General features: G+C 31.7%; 2 protein-coding genes across 3 annotated transcripts; both read right to left on the bottom strand.

Moving 5' to 3' along the window:
* Window positions 1-4,159: 4,159 nt before the first annotated feature.
* On the bottom strand, window positions 4,160-8,933 carry LOC105125015 (amidase 1-like). The gene is given in 10 exon segments (XM_011025282.1): window positions 4,160-4,468; window positions 4,557-4,691; window positions 4,830-4,998; window positions 5,138-5,285; window positions 5,537-5,696; window positions 5,699-5,721; window positions 6,151-6,276; window positions 6,359-6,483; window positions 8,341-8,493; window positions 8,772-8,933. Coding segments are annotated over 10 exon segments (1,293 nt in total). The 5' UTR covers window positions 8,882-8,933; the 3' UTR covers window positions 4,160-4,324.
* Window positions 8,934-12,461: 3,528 nt separating this feature from the next.
* Window positions 12,462-18,294, bottom strand: LOC105125016 (amidase 1-like). 2 transcript variants are annotated; one of them, XM_011025284.1, is made up of 9 exons: window positions 18,121-18,294; window positions 15,447-15,599; window positions 14,728-14,852; window positions 14,520-14,645; window positions 14,006-14,188; window positions 13,589-13,736; window positions 13,282-13,450; window positions 13,009-13,143; window positions 12,462-12,917 (listed from the first exon to the last, which is right to left on the bottom strand). In XM_011025284.1, the coding sequence occupies exons 1-9, from the start codon at window positions 18,228-18,230 to the stop codon at window positions 12,762-12,764; spliced, it is 1,305 nt and encodes a 434-aa protein (XP_011023586.1). In that variant the 5' UTR covers window positions 18,231-18,294; the 3' UTR covers window positions 12,462-12,761. The 2 variants fall into 2 exon arrangements, with proteins under 2 accessions (XP_011023586.1, XP_011023587.1); XM_011025285.1 differs by lacking the exon at window positions 18,121-18,294 and having other exon boundaries at window positions 14,728-14,847; window positions 15,447-15,550.
* Between the last annotated feature and the right edge of the window lie 823 nt (window positions 18,295-19,117).

Genomic DNA, 19,117 nt, shown 5'->3' with positions numbered 1-19,117 from the left:
TAAGCATTAGGTGCGGAATGGACCTGAATTTTGGCCTAACATATATTTCTTAAATCTATCCAAAACTTGATATTATTGCTTAAAAAACAATTTTTGATATGTGTTTTGTAATACAGTAGTTTTATAAAAATATTTTTTATTTAAAAATAAATTAAAATAATATTTTTAATTTTTAACATCAATATATTAAAAATATTTTAAAAGTTAATTTAATATGTTTTAGTAAAACAAGGATAAGGGAATTCAACTACAGTACTAAACAAAATGCCATCATTTTTTTTTCTAAAAAATTATTTTTACTGTGTTAATTTTTATGATTTAAAAAAAATATAAAGATTCGTCATATTTTAACATTATTGTATTTGGATGTAATTGGGGTGGTTGTATTTTGTCTTATATACTTATGATTATTTTTTCTCGGTCTCATTTTTATATATAAAAAAATTTATTATTATATAAAATTAATAAAAATTCTCTCACCAATCATGATTTTTTCATATAAAAAGTATTTTTATCAAAAGGTTAGAATGTTTAAGTTGGTGGTGAATTGACTTCTAATGTCAAAACTATTAAAGATTTTTTTTATAAAAAAAATTATACATAGATCTAATTTATTGGACCGAGACCACCACTTTGTCTTAATTTACTATATGAATTCGTTATTAAATTATTTTTATTTATATAAAATTTATATTTTTTAAAATAATATTAAAAAATTACATTGTAAAAATCTTTAAATTGATTGATGAATGAGTTTATTTTTCAAGTTATCATTTAAGATTTTAATATATTTAATAGTTTGAAAATTACATTTATTGTTGAAACTTAAAAAATCAGGAAGAAATTATAGTTTCATTGTGATGATATTTAGAATATGCCATTTAGTTCAATTGACCTCACGTTTAAAATAAAACAAAAATAAATAAGGAAATTGTTATATTATGATAGTGTTTATCATAATCCCACAAAAAGAATTTGAATTTTATCTCAGGATGAAGATTTTATAGTGAATTATTATTATTATTATTATTATTATTATTATTATTATTATTATTATGATAAAGGTTGTCCAACGCCGTTGTGTGTACTTTGTCGACAAGGTCAAAAAAGTCAGCACAAGAAGCAAGCTTCTCAACTCTGAATATTTTTCTTGGATAAACTATATTTTCGTCCTTGGATATTCATCTATAATCCTAAAAGGTCTCAATCTTACCTTTAACATGAAATAACTCACAAAACAACAATAATTTTAAAACATGACGTGAAGATTCCCTTATGGCATGACTCGTGTTATGGATTGAGATAATATTATGGATTAATCCCATGTATATTTATTTTTAAATGATTAAAATAATATTATTTTAAATAATTTTTTTTAAAAAAATTCATTAGATTCTACTTAAATTGGGAATTAACTTAGATTTTTTATAAAATTAGTTTAGATTAATTCTTTTTTTATTTTTTCTTTAACTCGGATCAATTTAAATCTCAAATGATCTTGAGTAAACTTACTCAATTAGTATGAATTTTGAGATGTTTAGAAGAACTTATACTTTTATTTATGCTTTCAAAAACATAATTTTTAAAAGTGTTTTTGACTTAAAAAGACATTAAATTAATTTTTAAAATTTTGTATGGTTTTAATGTATTAATATTAAAAATAAAAAAAATTAATTTTATGTCTTCTTTAAATAAAAAACTATTTTAAAAAATATTGTGAACTACACTCTCATATATTTCTTGTACCTATATCATCCTTGTATCATAATACCTCACAAAAACACTTAAATTATTAAAATAAAAAAGAATACTCAAAAAACCGAAATAAAACACGTAAGATATTTAATAGGCAGGAGTAATGCATAGAAGGGTGGTATTGGGAAAATCGAAACTGTAGGAGTATAATTGGAATATCGATGAATCCATATGGGCAAGAATGAAGTTTACCCTTTTCTTTTTTAATTCATACTGCATTCTTGCTGAATTGAATGTGACTGGCTTACCGTTGACTTTGTTTCCTTTTCAAGCTGTCTTAAAATGACGTTTGACCAAGATTGTGGACCCCATATTGACGGGAAAATAAATGTGATACATGCAGGCTAGTTTGGCCCTAGTTGATTGTGAGCCCCAAGATTGAGTCTATTTTTTTTTTAAATTAATATAGATATTAAAATTAGTTTATATGTAATATGATTAATTTTTAGACTTTGAAGTTAATAATTATGTAAGTTTTTAATGCTTATTATATCAACAATCAAGAATTTAAATCTAAAATTATATAAAAAAACCTTTTAATTCTAAATTTTTATTATTTGTCACCATCTAGATAGTTTTTATTGAGCATATTTAATTTAAAGAGTGAGCGTTGTAGTTTAAAAAAATAAAATTTAAAAAAATATTTTTAATTTTTTTTTTAAATATATATTTAATTAAAATTATTATGATATAAATTTTTTTAAGTAAAATAAACAAAAATTAACCTCTAAAATTTAAAAAATATATTATTTTAACTTGTATAAAATGAAAATTTCAAACATTACAATAACAATTATAAGTGCATAGCAAGTACAAAATACATAAATCATTTAATTAATTAATTTTTTTTTTCAAGAATGATAAAAAGAAGTAGCAGTGTTTGATATCATATCTCAGAAATGTTTTAAAATTTTTTAAATATTTTTTATTTTTATTTTTTAAATAAATATATTTTAAATATTTTTAAATCATTTTAATACACTAATATTAAAAATAATTTTTTAAAAATTAAAAAATATTATTTTAATTTATTTTAAATTAAAAAAACTTTAAAAATAAATCATTACCACACATTTTTTAAGACTCTTTAAATATATTTGACAAGAAACACTATTTTACTAATTTTTTAAAAAAAATATTTTAAATTAATTTTTTTACGGCAGAGGCCTGGCTGTAACTGTTGAGCCAGAGTCTAACGTATGAAATTATTCAATGTTTATTTCGCTGAATCGTTTCAAATTAATAGGATATTTTGTCCTTTTACCTCTTTATATTTTCAAAATCAGCCAGGTTAATATCAAGAAAAAAAATAATTAACAAGATAGATCAATAACTCATATTTTTTTTTCCGAATCAATAGCCAATTTGAGCATGACATTAAACTTCCATAAATTAATACCATTGAAACCAAGAAAACTTATTAATTAATTCAGATATTATTTAATTAATAACTTAATACTTTATTAATTTATAATTAATTATTGAGAACATCAAGGTAAATGATAAAGAAAATGAAGTTCAAGTCTTGTACCAGAGCCTCTCTCGTTCAAAGATGCACTTAAAGGAACTATCACATTGCATAATTTCCTCTTATAACACGAGAACACTACACCAAGATTTATTAATACACTAAGAAAAGTTTGAGAGAAGGTTCAAAGAGATATTAATTTCTAAGTAAACAAGTAATAATTTTAAAGAAAAAGAAAGTAGCAAGGGAGTCATATTTTACAAAGGTTTCCTCATTGATTTATGTATAAATATAATTTTGATTTATAAAAAAATTATTAATTTATATATAAACAGTATCCATGTGTTTGTTTATCAGTGTATTATCTTATGAATTTAATGAAATATTAATTTAAGGTCAATCTTGGAGAAAAAAGAGATAGGGAGGGAGGGACCAAAAATGATCAAGATAGAGAGGTTAGCAGCCTTACGTCATGGAAACTAATAAATAATTTATCTTCAGAAGAATTTATCTCTTCTAAATGATAAATTAATTCCCATATTCAATAACCTTCTGCTCTTAATATTCGATTTGGTATACTTAGAGTCATTCGTGCTTCCCTAAAAGATGAAGATTCAAAAGCTGAGAAAGAAGGAACTGTGAGGGCGTGAAGGGCTTCGGAGAATCACTCAACCTTGGGACAATACGGAGTCAGCCCTGCTAAGAAAGCTGGTGTGAAGATATGTTTCATCACCAGCTAGAGCACACACCGCTTTTGTAAAACCTGTTTTTAGTTTTTTATTTTGTTCATTTGTTTCTGGTGTTAACAACTCTGGCGTGTACAAGTTATGAAATATCTGAATGTGCATGTATTATTACCTATCTGCTTGGGAGTTGCAGCTCACTACCGTGTTTTTTTCATTAGAACAGGACAAAGAAAAGTAACAAAAAATAGAATAGAATAGAACAGAACAGAAATATATTTTTTGCTTCTTATACTAAATACAGAAGGTGTTTCTCTGCAGCGAGGACTTTTTTAGTCATTGCACCAATTTTTGTTCCAAATTTAACACATTTTGATCGTTAGGTTAAGCTTACATTCTTAGATTCTCAGTCAGCAAGTTATTTTTCAGTGATCTCAACCTGTTCTTTGAGGGTACCATAAAGACTCTCGACAACATTGAGCAGGAAAGCGTCTGAACCATGTTTTGCCAACAATGAAACAGCTACAGGAAGATTGTCATGCATCCCTAGCGGTATGCTAACCTGTATATTGGTATGAAACCCACATAAGGAAATAATCCGAAGTTCTAAAGAGAACAATAACAGGTAAAATTTCAGTAGTATATAGGACCTGGCAGAATCCTGATACTCCCGCAATGGACAACAAGCTAAAAGCTTTAGCACGGAAGATTTCCAGTGTTGTTGGATCTGTTTGCAGTTTCGGTGGAAGCCCTGGAACAGTAGGGATAGCCAGGATACCAAAATCCTGCAAGTGCAAGGAACTCATAACTGAACAGGAGCATAATTTGTAGCCTAATAAAATGTAGACTATAATAGATTCTAAGTATATGATTTCTTCCTTGGCTAAATAAATCCATGTTTTGTAGTCACTTGAGAGAGGTACCTGAAGAAGAGTTGCAAGGGCAGCGTGTAATTCAGTCTTTACAGAGTGGCAGGCATCAACGTTATCCCCAGTTGTTCTAACAGCTTCCCATACCCTTTCTGATATTCCTGGACCCAATTCAGGTTTGACTGAAGTGATCCATTCACCATGGTTATCCTTGAATTCATACCTATAAATGAAATAATAATGAAATTCAGGAGTCCGGAATTGATTAGGAACAACTTCGTATGGCACTTCCCCCAAAGAGTATATCATTCAGGTTGATTGATCAAATCCATTCCAAGAAAATTCTGTTGAACTTTTTGCACCTTTGAAGTGACCTCATGGCATTTGAGAGGGCTGCCAAAGATGGAATGTTATACTCTTGTTCTTTTATTTCTTTACTCATAAAATGTTTCAGACTTGGAACGTTTTCCTTGACATAGTCCCCGAGGACTGTATGCTTCACAACATGGCCTGTGTAAACAAAAACAAGAAGTGATATCTCAGCAAATGATAACAAACGGATGCAAATACTATAATGCTCCTGGGCACTAAAAGCAATGAATCAGAACCAATCTTTATTACGTGATATTCCATCAGTCATGTTTTGAATCAAAACTTAAAAATGAGTCTTCAAATACTTTAGAACTTAGAACAGTTATTTCAAAACTTCTGGTTTCGGGCTTGAACAGTAGTAATGGTATCATAATTACAGACTAACTGACCTCCATATATCTTCTCCACTGATTTCACAAGAACTTGACCTAGTCGATCATTTGGAATGTTTGAAAGCTGGAAACAATCTTCTGCAATAATAACTTGACTAGGTTTGATTGGATCCATAACAGGCGATTGGAGTAGAATACGTCCTACCCGACTCAGAATATCACAGGGTCCCTGGCAAACCATCCTGGTCGAAAAATTAGTGTCAAAACAGTGAACCACCAGATTAGAGGATGACGAAAATGATAAAGCTCTAAAAATGTTAAACAACTAAGAGTTTATATTTCATAAGAGTTTATTACAAACAAATGCGGACAAAAGAACAGTATGGGCAACTTCAAACAAGCTAGAAAGAAGTAGTTTGCTGGGGATGAGACATTTATTAATCAAGTAAAATTTAAAACGTTCAGATGGAACGTATTATTTAAAATGCATAGTTGTCTTAATGCAACCCATTATTCAAAAGTCTAGAATGTTGTCATGAATATTGAAAGCTCAAAATAGTTTGCAACACATTTGTCAGGGAAAACCTTACAGGTATATTTGCTGGTTAGTTTATTGGTTCACTTGTTTGCAATCAAATTCAAAATGAATCCTTCACTACCCAGTTTCTTACCCACAGTATCAAAACTCTGTGCCATGGGAATAACTCCTGCACTCGGAACAGCATTGTGTGAAGGTCGAAACCCCAAAATTCCACAATATGATGCAGGGACTCTTACACTTCCTCCAGTGTCTGTTCCTGTTGTAGAGAGAACATTTTACTTCACTTTACTTACAACAAACCAAAATACATAAGGAATCATTCAGATTGCAGTATTTACCCATGGAGAAGTCTACAATTTTTGCACCAACCGCAACGGCAGACCCACTTGAAGATCCTCCGGGTACACAATCAGGAGCACATGGATTGGTAGGTGTGCCGTAATGCATATTTTCTCCATTTATACTGCCTCATGAAAAGGAGTTCATACAACAACAACAACTAAACCTCAATAAAAAAGAAGAAGTGGTTTATAAGTAACGAATGTTATGTGAGGTTTCATAGTACATTTGACCTTCTAAAAGGTGCTGCAAGACTCTCGAAAGATGAGAGGCTAACTACAATTCTCAACTCTTTTGTTTATATTTAAATTTACATGTGCTATTAAGATGAATCACGGGTTTCAATATGATGGCAAGTTCTAAAAATGATTATACTAAGCATTTTCACCCAGCAGAGCAAATAAATTCATTTCAAAGAAAGAGCATGCTCAAATGCAGCAAAAACTATTACAAGGATTCATTTTCAGATGGTTTTAATTACTATGAAATTGAAGTTGAACGTGACTGGCATGTCAATGCCATCTGTTGGTGGTTACCACAAGGCCACCAATGTCACTAACCTAGGAACTAACTGGTCAATAACTGCTGCACTAGCATGGCAGAATACACCAGTTAGATAGCCTAATTATCCAACTAATAATCTGTTTTAACTGGGATATCACATGAACACTGCCATCTAAAAGACTAATTCAACTATGTCTATAAAGTTCAGGTTTTAGAAATAGTAAGAGTAACAATAACAGATATCAAAAGAGCTAATTTTGCTTGCTAGTAAAATTTTCAGCAAAAGACCAGTGAAGTTCAACATAAATGTTGTAGTCCATATAAAAACAGTTGATTTTTTCTTACAACAACCAGTGTACATAGATGCAATTTAGATGCCACTGGCATAAAAAGACTAAAATTGGAATCCAAGAATCACTGGGCCTGAGATTGCTTCACTCTATGATTGAAAACTTGAGGGCATACCTTGTGTTGGAATTTTAAAGATTAAAAATGCTTAACGCAATTATTGTATTCACTCTCTAAAAAAATGCTCTGTAAAAGTTCCTCTTCCAATTAATACAGTTTTGTGAGTAGCAAGTGTGTGTTCATTTCCAAGAAAGTGGTATCAAAGCTTTGTAGTTACTGGTAAATCTGAAATGGCAAGTGTTTTAGTTCCATTTCAATTTGTTAGGCCATGTCTGAAAGCACTATCAGGATTCCAAGATGCTGGGAATTATGGAGAGATGCTATGTAAAGCCAGAAGATGTGGATACCTAGCAGAGATCAAGAAAGAAAGGCCAGCAGGGACCTACACTCATCCACCAGGGTTTGGATGATAATATGTTTGAGAAGGTTGCCAATGTAACCAATTCTAAGCATGTTCGGGACATTCTTCAAAACACCTGTACAGGTGTTGATAAAGTGAAGAAATTTCACCTTCAAACTCTTAGATGGAGAGCTTGAAGTCCTTTGTATGATGCAATCTGATTCAGTTTCATATTATTTCATCCAAGATTCTCTGCTCTAATACTACTTTGTTGGAATAAACACACACAAAAACTAATCACAAAAGTGCATTAATTGGAAGAGGAAAGTTTACAGAGTGTTTTTCACTTCTTATTCACATTGAGAACCTTACAAGATCTCCCCTGTATATGTTCATAGTCCTTGCAACTTTTAATAAACCCACAACTTCGCTTCAATTACTTAAAGTTATGAAACCCCCATCATTAATCTTCAAAACACTAATGCAGTAAAAAATTGAGTTCATGTTCTAACACAAGTTTCAAAATTATTTTCCAACAAGGCCTTACGAATATTCGTGAACTCTCCATAGAACTTAACTCCATAACTAGTTTTTTACATGTTGATCTTGCGTAATTTTATTGGGGTATAATCCAATATTCACCAAATGAATCCTGTTTAATCATATCCTATGATGGCATGAGCTCTTGTTTAAGAAAAGTGGAAAGGGAAAAGGCTTTCACATTCTCACCTGTAAGCCATTTCATCCATGACAGTTTTACCAACACAGGTGGCTCCTCCTCTTAAGACGGCTAAAACAGCAGGAGCAGTCGAGGTAGCAGCAGAATGAGTGCTTGCCCAGTCAGGATTACCAAATCCAGTCACATATCCCTCCACATCAAATCTATTTCCATAATTCAACTCACAAAAAACAAATTCATCAATCACTACAAGAAAAAAGAACCAATTCATATAAAAGTTTGCAAACACACAAACACCCCCACTAGCAAAAAACATAAAGCCAAAACCAAGAACTGGAAACTTGGCCTGGAAGCTTGAAAATAATAAAAAGACACCCCTTTCCTATACACTTTTCTAAGAAGTTTTCATAAACGTAAGACACTGAAAGTATCTTTGTCTAGGAAATGAAGGCAAAGAAAAAGGTGAATTGAAGGGACTTACATATCTTTAACTGCAAAAGTGAGGCCATGCAATGGTTGATCATGAGCTGAAGAGGTAGGTTCAAGCACAAATTTGTCCATGAAAGCTCCATAATCCGGGTCTCTTTCCATGTCCAGTCCTGTTCTAGCTAGCGTGTGTGTGTCTGTAACGGGACTCTATCCCAATCGTGATAATATTAAAAAAAAATTAAATTGTGATAATATTGTAGATAAAAATTAAAAATTAATTTTTTATAAATTAAATATTAAAAAATAAAATTAAAAAAATAATTACAAAACATGAAAAAAAAACTAAAATCAATTATTATTAACTCTCAAACTAGGCACGCTAGTTATGAGTGCGAGACCAATCCCATAAAAAAATTTAAAAAATTAATAAAAAATTAAAAAAATTAAATAAAAAAATTAAATAAAAAAACTCTAAAATAATGAAGTAACATTAAAAAAAATAACAACTAAATTTAATATAAAAATATTTTAAAATTAAATATAAAGAAATAAAATTAAAAAAAACTAAATTAAATAAAAAATAAAAAATATTTTTTAAATTTTTGCAAGGAAAAAGCGAAAAAAGAGTGAGTGGAAGAAAAAAAAAACTATCAGAGTTCAACTATTAATTAATATCTTAATTGTTGAAAATACCAAATCATCCACGGTTCAACTATTAATTACAAAAATACCAGAATAAAAATACACAAATACCCCTTGTTGTAAGTATTATTTCTAATGTTCTTAAAAGTATGAAGATCTTTACACTATGCTTTTGAAATATAAAAACACAGAATTAACCTTAATCAACCTCGTAATAAATCTTGTTCTTAAAAGTAATATAGTCTCTATGTTGTAATTATGAAATGTTAAAAATCGAATTGTCTCCAATCAATAGCATAATGACTTATGGTCCTGTCAAAAAGATCAAATTGCTCTAAAAACAAAATAATTGTTTTTTTATTAGAAAGGAAAGAAAGTAATTATACTGTTTTAGTAAATAGTGATATGTGTCGGGCCTCAAATTTTTTCCTTTTTAATTTGTATCTTCAAATTATTTTGTCTTGGTTATTAGAAAATTAACTTTCTAAGTCTTTAAAGTATATATATATATAAAAAAAAAACAAACAGGAAAATGCATCAGCAAAAGCATGCAGCCAAGTCCACAGAGAAAAGAAGGAGAATAACTTGACTTTAGTGGTGAAAATTGTTTAATTTTATATTTAGCATGAAAGGGTGGTTAGTGTAGTGAGAACTTGGAAGAAGAGTGCCATTTGAATCAAAATTGGCGTCCTGAGTAGGATTGCAACCATCATCCAATAGGTGGATTCAGCTTAGGAACGGTGGCTGCAATTGCTAATTCTCTATACTTCTGCTTTTAACTCTGCAAATAATAATTGACCACCTTGCTCTTCTTATATATATATATTGGTTCTTCAAGGTATCCTCAGGCTATTTCCGAGGACTTATTCTTTGAGATTCTATAATGCGTCAAGATGGGGACCTTTCCGAAGAAAGTTTGCTGTATTCACAAATATTCGAACCCGAGGCTAGTTACTTAAATGACTAATAAGTGGTTTTGGTGATGCAGTCAAGCATGCAATAATGGATAATTTTAAGTAAATCTGTTATATCTAGTTGAAATCATGCAATAATGAATAATTTTAAGTAAATCTGTTATATCTAGTTGAAAATTTGTCACAGACAGATAACATAAATTACCTCGCAAATGTATTTATAAATTGACAAACAACTTTAGATTTTAAAAAAAAATTGATTCATACTAAATCTGAGTCGTTGCTTAAAAAAACCATAACATTTTATCTCATTGTTGGATTATATTTAAATTTTTTATTAAAATTGAATTAAATTAATTATTAAATCAAGTTAATTTAAAAAAAATTATCATCATTATTTTAAAACTTAGTTGAGGGTCGACTGGAGACTATGCCTAGATTAAAGTTCGGTTGCCCATTAAACTAGATGAATATAAAAATAAAATAGTAATTATTGTGCTTTTAATTTATTATCCATGTACGCTTTGGAATATTTTACGTAATTGTGGTGTTGGGAACCGTAGCAGTTCTGTTCATAAATTCGTACTGGCGATGTGCATTGTTTTACTTGATCGAAGCCTGCATTGGAACTTGTTACTATTTTTTCTTGGACAGCTTTTATAAAGCTTCAGATGTCTATAGGGTCTGTGTACTTCATTTCCTCCTGCAATTCCCAGCTTTAACTAATAAACTAACCAGATGTTTGTGGAATTCGCAAATTTGTTTCACTTGTAATTAAACTAAACATAATATGGCTACCACAGGAAGTATAAGTCTTGACAGTGGAAATGTTATTCTATCTGGTAGAAGGCATATCAAGTGTGTTATTCTTCCAGCTAATGCGAATATGGTTGCCGAATCACTTGAAAGACGAAATCAGAACTGGTAATCCCTCTTACCCTCTCCATGCAAGTATTAAAGTATACATGCTCTACAAATTAAAACTGCAGTCTGCTAAAATTTTCTTATGCAACCATAACTGGTATTTTTTAGTCTGCAGGACCGTTCGCATGAAAGCTGCAAATGATTTGATCATACAAGTTGGAGATTCCATCTGTCAGTTGCATAAGGTACAATGACCACGCTTTCAATAACCAAATGGACCTAATTGATCTATCTGATTTCGCTTTATGTACTGTAAAAGTGAATCACTCCAGTCTTGGGGGAAATCTATTTGAATATCTGCATTAAATTTGTGTCTAAATATTTCTTGAGCTGCTATAAGTTTAATCCTGAGGTTAGACCATATTCCTTCGCTGTAAATCATGGAAAAAAGCTTACCAATACATGGTAGAGCGAGACAAAAAAGAACCTTATAGCTGCTAAATAGTACAGCTGCTAAGAAGATTCATGTATCAAAATTATCTGCATTATGATGCTTCATTGATTCACGTGTCATAATGTCTATCCCCAATTATGAAGTGTTTTGCCTGTAAACTTCTAAAAAAACGGTTAAGAGTTTTCTTTGCTCTCCCTGTAGAAGAATCTGTGTTCAGATTTTAGCTTTCATGTCATTTTTTGTTTACACACCTTCCCATGGTCTCAAGAAATGAAAATTTGAATAGATCAGTTTTCTAGAGAAGAAGCCATGGAGGAAAGGGTACCCTCCCCAAGATTCAATCACAAAATTTTACAGGTGGATCTGAAATCTTTGAGATAGCAGTGAAGTGTTCTGCTATGGACGGAAGGTTCAAAACAAGCAAACACATGGTTTGTTGGAAATTGGAATGCCTAGGATTAACATACACGGATGTTAAGGCATCCATAAAAAAAACCTACAACTCTGAAGTCATTTATGCATTCCTAAAAGATGAAGATTCAAAAGCTGAGAAAGAAGGCATCGGTGAGGGCGTGAAGGACTTCAGAGTATCAATCAACTTAGGACAGTACGAAGTCAGCCCTGCTAAGAAAGTTGGTGTGCAGATATGTTTCAAGTGTAAACAACTCTGGTGTGTACAGGTTATGAAATATCTGGATCTGCAAGCATTATGACCAACTCTTAAATATGGAAGGCTTGATTATCTAGTAATTAATTTATAAATGATTATGGTGTAATATTGTTATATGCTTAATTATTTTCTTTTCTCTCAGATCATCATCATTTTCAGTCAACACTATTAAAATGGCCAACTAAACAGAATAGCAAATTGAAAAATGCTGTACTTTCAAATTAACCCAGCATTGACCAACTTTGCTCAGAGTGGCGTTCTCACCTATCTGCTTGAGAGTTGGAGCTCACTACTGTGTTTTTTTTTCATCACAACAGAACAAAGAGAAGTAACAAAAATATAATAGAATAGAACATAATAGAACTATATTTTTGCTTTTATATACTAAATCCAGATGGTGTTTCTGTTTCTCTGTAGCGAGGATTATTTTGTTCATTTCACCATTTTTTGTTCCAAATTTAATTTGGATGGTTAGGTCAAGCTTACATTCTTAGATTCTCAGCCAGCAAGTTGTTTTTCAGTGATCTCAACCTGTTCTTTGAGGGTACCATAAAGACTCTCGACAACATTGAGCAGGAAAGCGTCTGAACCTTGTTTTGCCAACAATGAAACAGCTACAGGAAGATTGTCATACATCCCTAGCGGTATGCTAACCTGTATATTGGTATGAAACCCACATAAGGAAGTAATCCGGAAGTTCTATAGAGAACAATATAAAGTAAAATTTCATTAGTATATATATTACCTGGCAGAATCCTGATACTCCAGCAATGGACAGCAAGCTAAAAGCCTTAGCACGGAAGATTTCCAGTGTTGTTGGATCTGTTTGCAGTTTCGGTGGAAGCCCTGGAACAGTAGGGATAGCCAGGATACCAAAATCCTGCAAGTGCAAGGAACTCATAACTGAACAGGAGCATAATTTGTAGCCTAATAAAATGTAGACTATAATAGATTCTAAGTATATGATTTCTTCCTTGGCTAAATAAATCCATGATTTGTAGTCACATGAGAGAGGTACCTGAAGGAGAGTTGCAAGGGCAGCGTGTAATTCAGTCTTTACAGAGTGGCAGGCATCAATGTTTTCCCCAGTTGATCTAATAGCTTTCCATACCCATTCTGATATTCCAGGACCCAATTCAGGTTTGACTGTAGTGATCCATTCACTATGGTTATCCTTGAATTCATACCTACACATCAAATAATAATGAAATTCAGGAGTCCGGAATTGATTAGGAACAGTTTCGCATGGCACTTCCCCCAAAGAGTATATCATTCAGGTTGAACGATCAAATCCATTCCAAGAAAATTCCGTTGAATTTTTGCACCTTTCAAGAGATCTCATGGCATTTGAGAGGGCTGCCAAAGATGGAATGTTATGCTCCAGTTCTTTTATTTCGTTACTCATAAAATGTTTCAGACTAGGAACTTTTTCCTTGACATAGTCCCCGAGGACCATGTGCTTCAAAATATGGCCTGTGTAAACAAAAATAGCAAGTGATATCTCAGCAAATGATAACAAACGGATGCAAATACTATAATGCTTTTGGGCACCAAAAGCAATGAATCATGGGCACCAAAAGCAATGAATCATGGGCACCAAAAGCAATGAATCAGAACTAGTCTTTATTACGTGACATTCTGTCAGTCATGTTTTGAATCAAAACTTAAAAATGAGTCTTCAAATACCTTCTGTTTTAGGGCTTGAACAGTAGTAATGGTATCATAGTTACAGATTAACTGACCTCCATATATCTTCTCCACTGATTTCACAAGAACTTGACCTAGTCGATCATTTGGAATGTTTGAAAGCTGGAAACAATCTTCTGCAATAATAACTTGACTAGGTTTGATAGGATCCATAACAGGCGATTGGAGTAGAACATGTCCTACCCGACTCAGAATCACAGGGTCCCTGGCAAACCATCCTGGCCGAAAAATTAGTGTCAAAACAGCGAACCACCAGATTAGAGTTTATTACAAACAAACGCAAACAAAAGAACTGTATGGGCAACCTCAAACAAACTAGAAACAACAACTAGTTTCATAAAAATGGAACTTTTATCAATTAAGTACAATCTAAAACTGCCAGACGGAACGTACTATTTAAAAAGCATAGTTGTCTTATGCAGCTCATTATTCAAAAGTCTAGAATGATGTCATGAATATTGGAAGCTCAAAATACTTGCTGGCTAGTTTATTGGCTCTCCTGTTTGCATTAAAATTCAAAATGAAACCATTACATGCTCTGTTTCTTACCCACAGTATCAAAACTTTGTGCCAAGGGAACAACTCCTGCACTCGGAACAGCATCATATGAAGGTCGAAATCCCAAAATTCCACAATATGATGCAGGGACTCTTACACTTCCTCCAGTGTCAGTACCTGTTGTCGAGAGAACATTTTACTTCACTTTACTTACGACAAACCAAAATACATCAAGAATCATTCAGATTGGAGAATTTACCCAAGGAGAAGTCTACAATTTTTGCACCAACCGCAACGGCAGACCCACTTGAAGATCCTCCTGGTACACGATCGGGAGCACATGGATTTATAGGTGTGCCGTAATGTATATTTTCTCCATCTATACTGCCTCATAAAAAGGAGTTCATTTACAACAACAACTAAACCTCAATAAATAAAAGTAGTTTATAAGTAATGAATGTTATGGGAGGTTTCATAGTACAGTTGACCTTCCTAAAGGTGATGCAAGACTCTCGAAAGATGAGGGGCTAACTAGAATTCTCAACTCTTGTGTTTAGAATTAAATTTACACGTGCTATTAAGATGAATCACTGGATTCAATAAGATTTTAAGTTTTAAAAATGATTATACTAAGCCTGTATATGTTCGTAGTCCTTGCAACTTTTAATAAACCCACAACTTCGCTTCGATTACTTAAAGAGTTACGAAACGCTCATCATTTATCTTCAAAACACTAATGCAGTAAAAAGTCATGTTATAACACGAGTTTCAAAATTATTTTCCAACAAGGACTTACGAAAATCCGTGAACTCTCCATAGAACTTAACTCCATAACTAGTTTTTTACATGTTGATCTTGCGTAATTTTATTGGGGTATAATCCAATATTCACCAAATGAATCCTGTTTAATCATATCCTATGATGGCATGAGCTCTTGTTTAAGAAAAGTGGAAAGGGAAAAGGCTTTCACATTCTCACCTGTAAGCCATTTCATCCATGACAGTTTTACCAACACATGTGGCTCCTGCTCTTAAGACGGCCAAAACGGCAGGAGCAGTTGATGTAGCAGCAGAATGAGTCCTTGCCCAGTCAGGATGACCAAATCCAGTCACATATCCCTCCATATCAAATCTATTTCTGTGATGTTTTGAAAATTAGTAGGAAAGGGCAACCAAGCCCTCAGTGGCTTAAAGAGTAAGTATAATTAAATGAGGGGTATTGTGATAATTGAATAATAGTTGATAAATATAAATAGAAAGAAAATAAAACAAAAGAACAAAAGAGGGAGCTGTGGTTTTTTGAGAGCAAACGTAAGAGAGGGAGAAGGAAGAAGAAGAAGAGAAAAGAGGGGAAAAGAAGGGAAAGGGAAGAGATTGAGAATAAATAATTTTAAAGGTAAGATTTAGGTTGTTAAATGTATAAATGTGTTGTTTGAAATTTAAATTTATGTTTTGATAAATATTAGGGTTTTGAAAATTTGTGTTTTGGGTTAATTGATGAATTAATTTGAATGTTATAGGGTTGATTGTTGTGGGTAATTGATTAATTAGTTGATTTTGAGAGATTGTTGGTAAAGATGGTGATGTTGAGTTATGATTTGTGTAAATTGTGAATTTTGAGTTGGAATTCTGGAAAGAACAGTAGGTAATCTGTGAACAATTCTGGGTTTGAGGTTGAAGATGACGAAAATTCAATTTGGTCCCTCAATTTGTGGAAATTACAGTTTAGTCCCTAAACTTTGGAAAAATTATAATTTGACCCCTAATGGTATTTTGAGATTCTGGACAGTGTTATTATGAGGTTAAGGATGATGAATCTCAGTTTGATAATTGATTTGGAATATTTCCAGTTTGGTCCTTAAACTTAAGAATTTACATTTTAGTCCCTAAACTTTGGGAAAATTATAATTTGACCCCTAATGGTATTTTGAGATTCTGGACAGTGTTATGATGAGGTTAAGGATGATAAATCTCAGTTTGATAATTGATTTGGAATATTTTTAGTTTGGTCCCTAAATTTTAGGAATTTACATTTTAGTCCCTAAACTTTATAAAAATTACTTTTAGGTCCCTAGTTCGTTCTGGACAGAATGAAGGATGGTTTATGGGTGAAATTTCAGTATGGTTATATATTTACAGTTTGGTCCAGTTTTGGTAAAATTACATTTTGGTCCCTATTTGGATAATTATCATTTTAGTCCCTAAACCTAGGAGAGTAAACTTAGTTTTATTTTATGCATTGAGATATTTTGTTTGAGTTGTTTTTGAGTATATTTCATATATTGTTGTAGGTTCTCCTAACGATCCTCAATAGAATTTTCGGGTCTTTCGTCTGACGTTCCTTTAGTTCTATATTTTCCGGGTGAGTGGGATAATCTTTAATATGCATATAATATAAGTAAATATGTATGTTGATTATATGATGAGTACGATTAGTTAATCTCTTGAATATTTATATTTATATATTTTGCTTTGTTTTCCGAGTACTCATCTATTCTTGAAATTTGCACTCGTATTTTGTCGAGCTAAATTCTATCTGATATGATATATGTTTAATTGATGATTTTGTGAATATCTATTATGCCTTGATATAGGACTTGTCAGTAACTCCATGCTAACGAAGAGTAGTTAGCCTATGTGCACATAGTATTTTGTATACCTAGCTGATGAGAGAAGCATCAGCCTGTGGCGACTGATCATCCCACAGTGGTCACCTTCGAGTGTCATCTGGTCACTTTTGAGTGTCATCTGGTCACCCTCGGGTGTCATCTGATCTCTGACATGTATTCCACTACGTTATGATAATATGTTCAGTATGTATATGTATATGTATATGTATATGTATATGTATATCATTCTACTACGTTATGATAATATATTTAGTATGTATATGTATATGTATATCAAGATAAATCATCTGACAAATTATTAATATGAAAATATCTAAAATGTATATTAAATATTATTCCCTCACTGAGTTGGTTGAATTCACCCCTCATTCTTAATATTATTTCAGGTTCTTAGTTTCTGATAGCAGTTGGACTTTGTTGAGTGTTTCTTCTTCTTCAGTTTTGGGTCGGTATGCCTTGCTTATTGTTCAAGGTTGTTTTGATTCGATGTCTTAGACGCTCCACTATTACTTTGTTTTAATTAAGTTTGGATTTTGACAATGTAATGAGTATTATGAATTATTATTTTTATTTTAATTACTGATGAAGAGTTTTGAACTATCCTTTGATTTCATCAACTTTGAGTAATATAATATTTCTCAAGATTATGAAATGCTGCGTATTTTTGAATATCTTGTTCTTTTGATATGTGTGTTTTGAGGCTTAGTGTAGGTGGGGTATCCTTTCGACACTGCTCCTGCGTTGCCGGTCATGGACCCGGGATTCGGGTCGTGACAATTTCCATAATTCTCACAAAAAACAAATTCATCAATCACTACAAGAAAAAAGAACCAATTCGTATAAAAGTTTGCAAACACCCAAACACCCCCTCTAGCAAAAACATAAACCCACGAATTTGAAACTTGGCCTAGAAGCTTGAAAATAAATAAAAGGACACCGCTTTCCTTTACTCTTTGCTAAGGACTTAAAGTATCTTTGTCTAGGAAATGAAGGCAAAGAAAAAGGTGAATCGAAGGGACTTACATATCTTTAACTGCAACAGTGAGGCCCTGCAATGGTTGATCATGAGCTGAAGAGGTAAGTTCAAGCACAAACTTGTCCACGAAAGCTCCATAATCCGGGTCTCTCGCCATGTCTGGTCCTGTTCTTGCTAGTGTGTGTGTGACTGTAACGGGACTCTATCCCAAACGTTGTATAAAGCAGAAAAATGCTGTTGACAAGTCAGCATTTACGAGGTTAATACACATAGTTGTAACTTGTAGGACAAGCTCAGAATTGACCACAAACAAAGCAGAAAAATGTTGTGCAGAGAATTTGGCTATAAAATACATTTCATACTTGTAAAACCCATTCTCGTACCAGGCACAAATCACGAATGAGAGTGTCGATTTCAATTTTTTACTTAAATAAAAATTAAAATAATTTTATTTTGACAGAAAAGAAAATATTTTCTAAAAAAATTTATCAAAATGAAAGTTAAGTTTCCACTAAATCATCTGAATTAACATGTTAAATTAAAATTTTGACCTAACAACAAAATTCTTTTTTATTTTAATTTTTTTAATCTAAACCATTTTAGATCTTAAATTATATAGGTTTTAAGCCGACCCTCGAGAGCCGATTTATGTGTATATATTTTACAATTATAAAACACAAATAAGCATTCATATATTTTTTTTTATTTTTTATTAAAATATTTATTAATAATTGCTATGATTGTTTTCATAACAATTAATATCTGAGCCTGTTTATGATATCAAAGATTTTTTTTGCAAAAGTCAACATGATTAAGTTTGGCAAATTAAATATTTTTGGATTATAGTAAAAGAGGTTGACAAATTTGTTGGTGCAACAAGACGTTGTAAAGCGTTATACAGAAAGCAACCAAAAGACATGAACGATACAGAGTGGCAAGGATTGGAATCGAGGTTTGTGGAAACTTTTAGGCTTTATTTGGATAATGAAGTGATGTATCATGTCATGGATGAGGAATTACTATTGACAATTTAGACAAAATTAG

This window comes from Populus euphratica, unplaced genomic scaffold (assembly GCF_000495115.2).
Source record: "Populus euphratica unplaced genomic scaffold, PopEup_1.0 scaffold28.1, whole genome shotgun sequence".
Taxonomy (NCBI): Eukaryota; Viridiplantae; Streptophyta; class Magnoliopsida; order Malpighiales; family Salicaceae; genus Populus; species Populus euphratica.
Note: the sequence above shows the minus strand (reverse complement) of the source record. Positions and strands in the feature narration are given on the sequence as shown.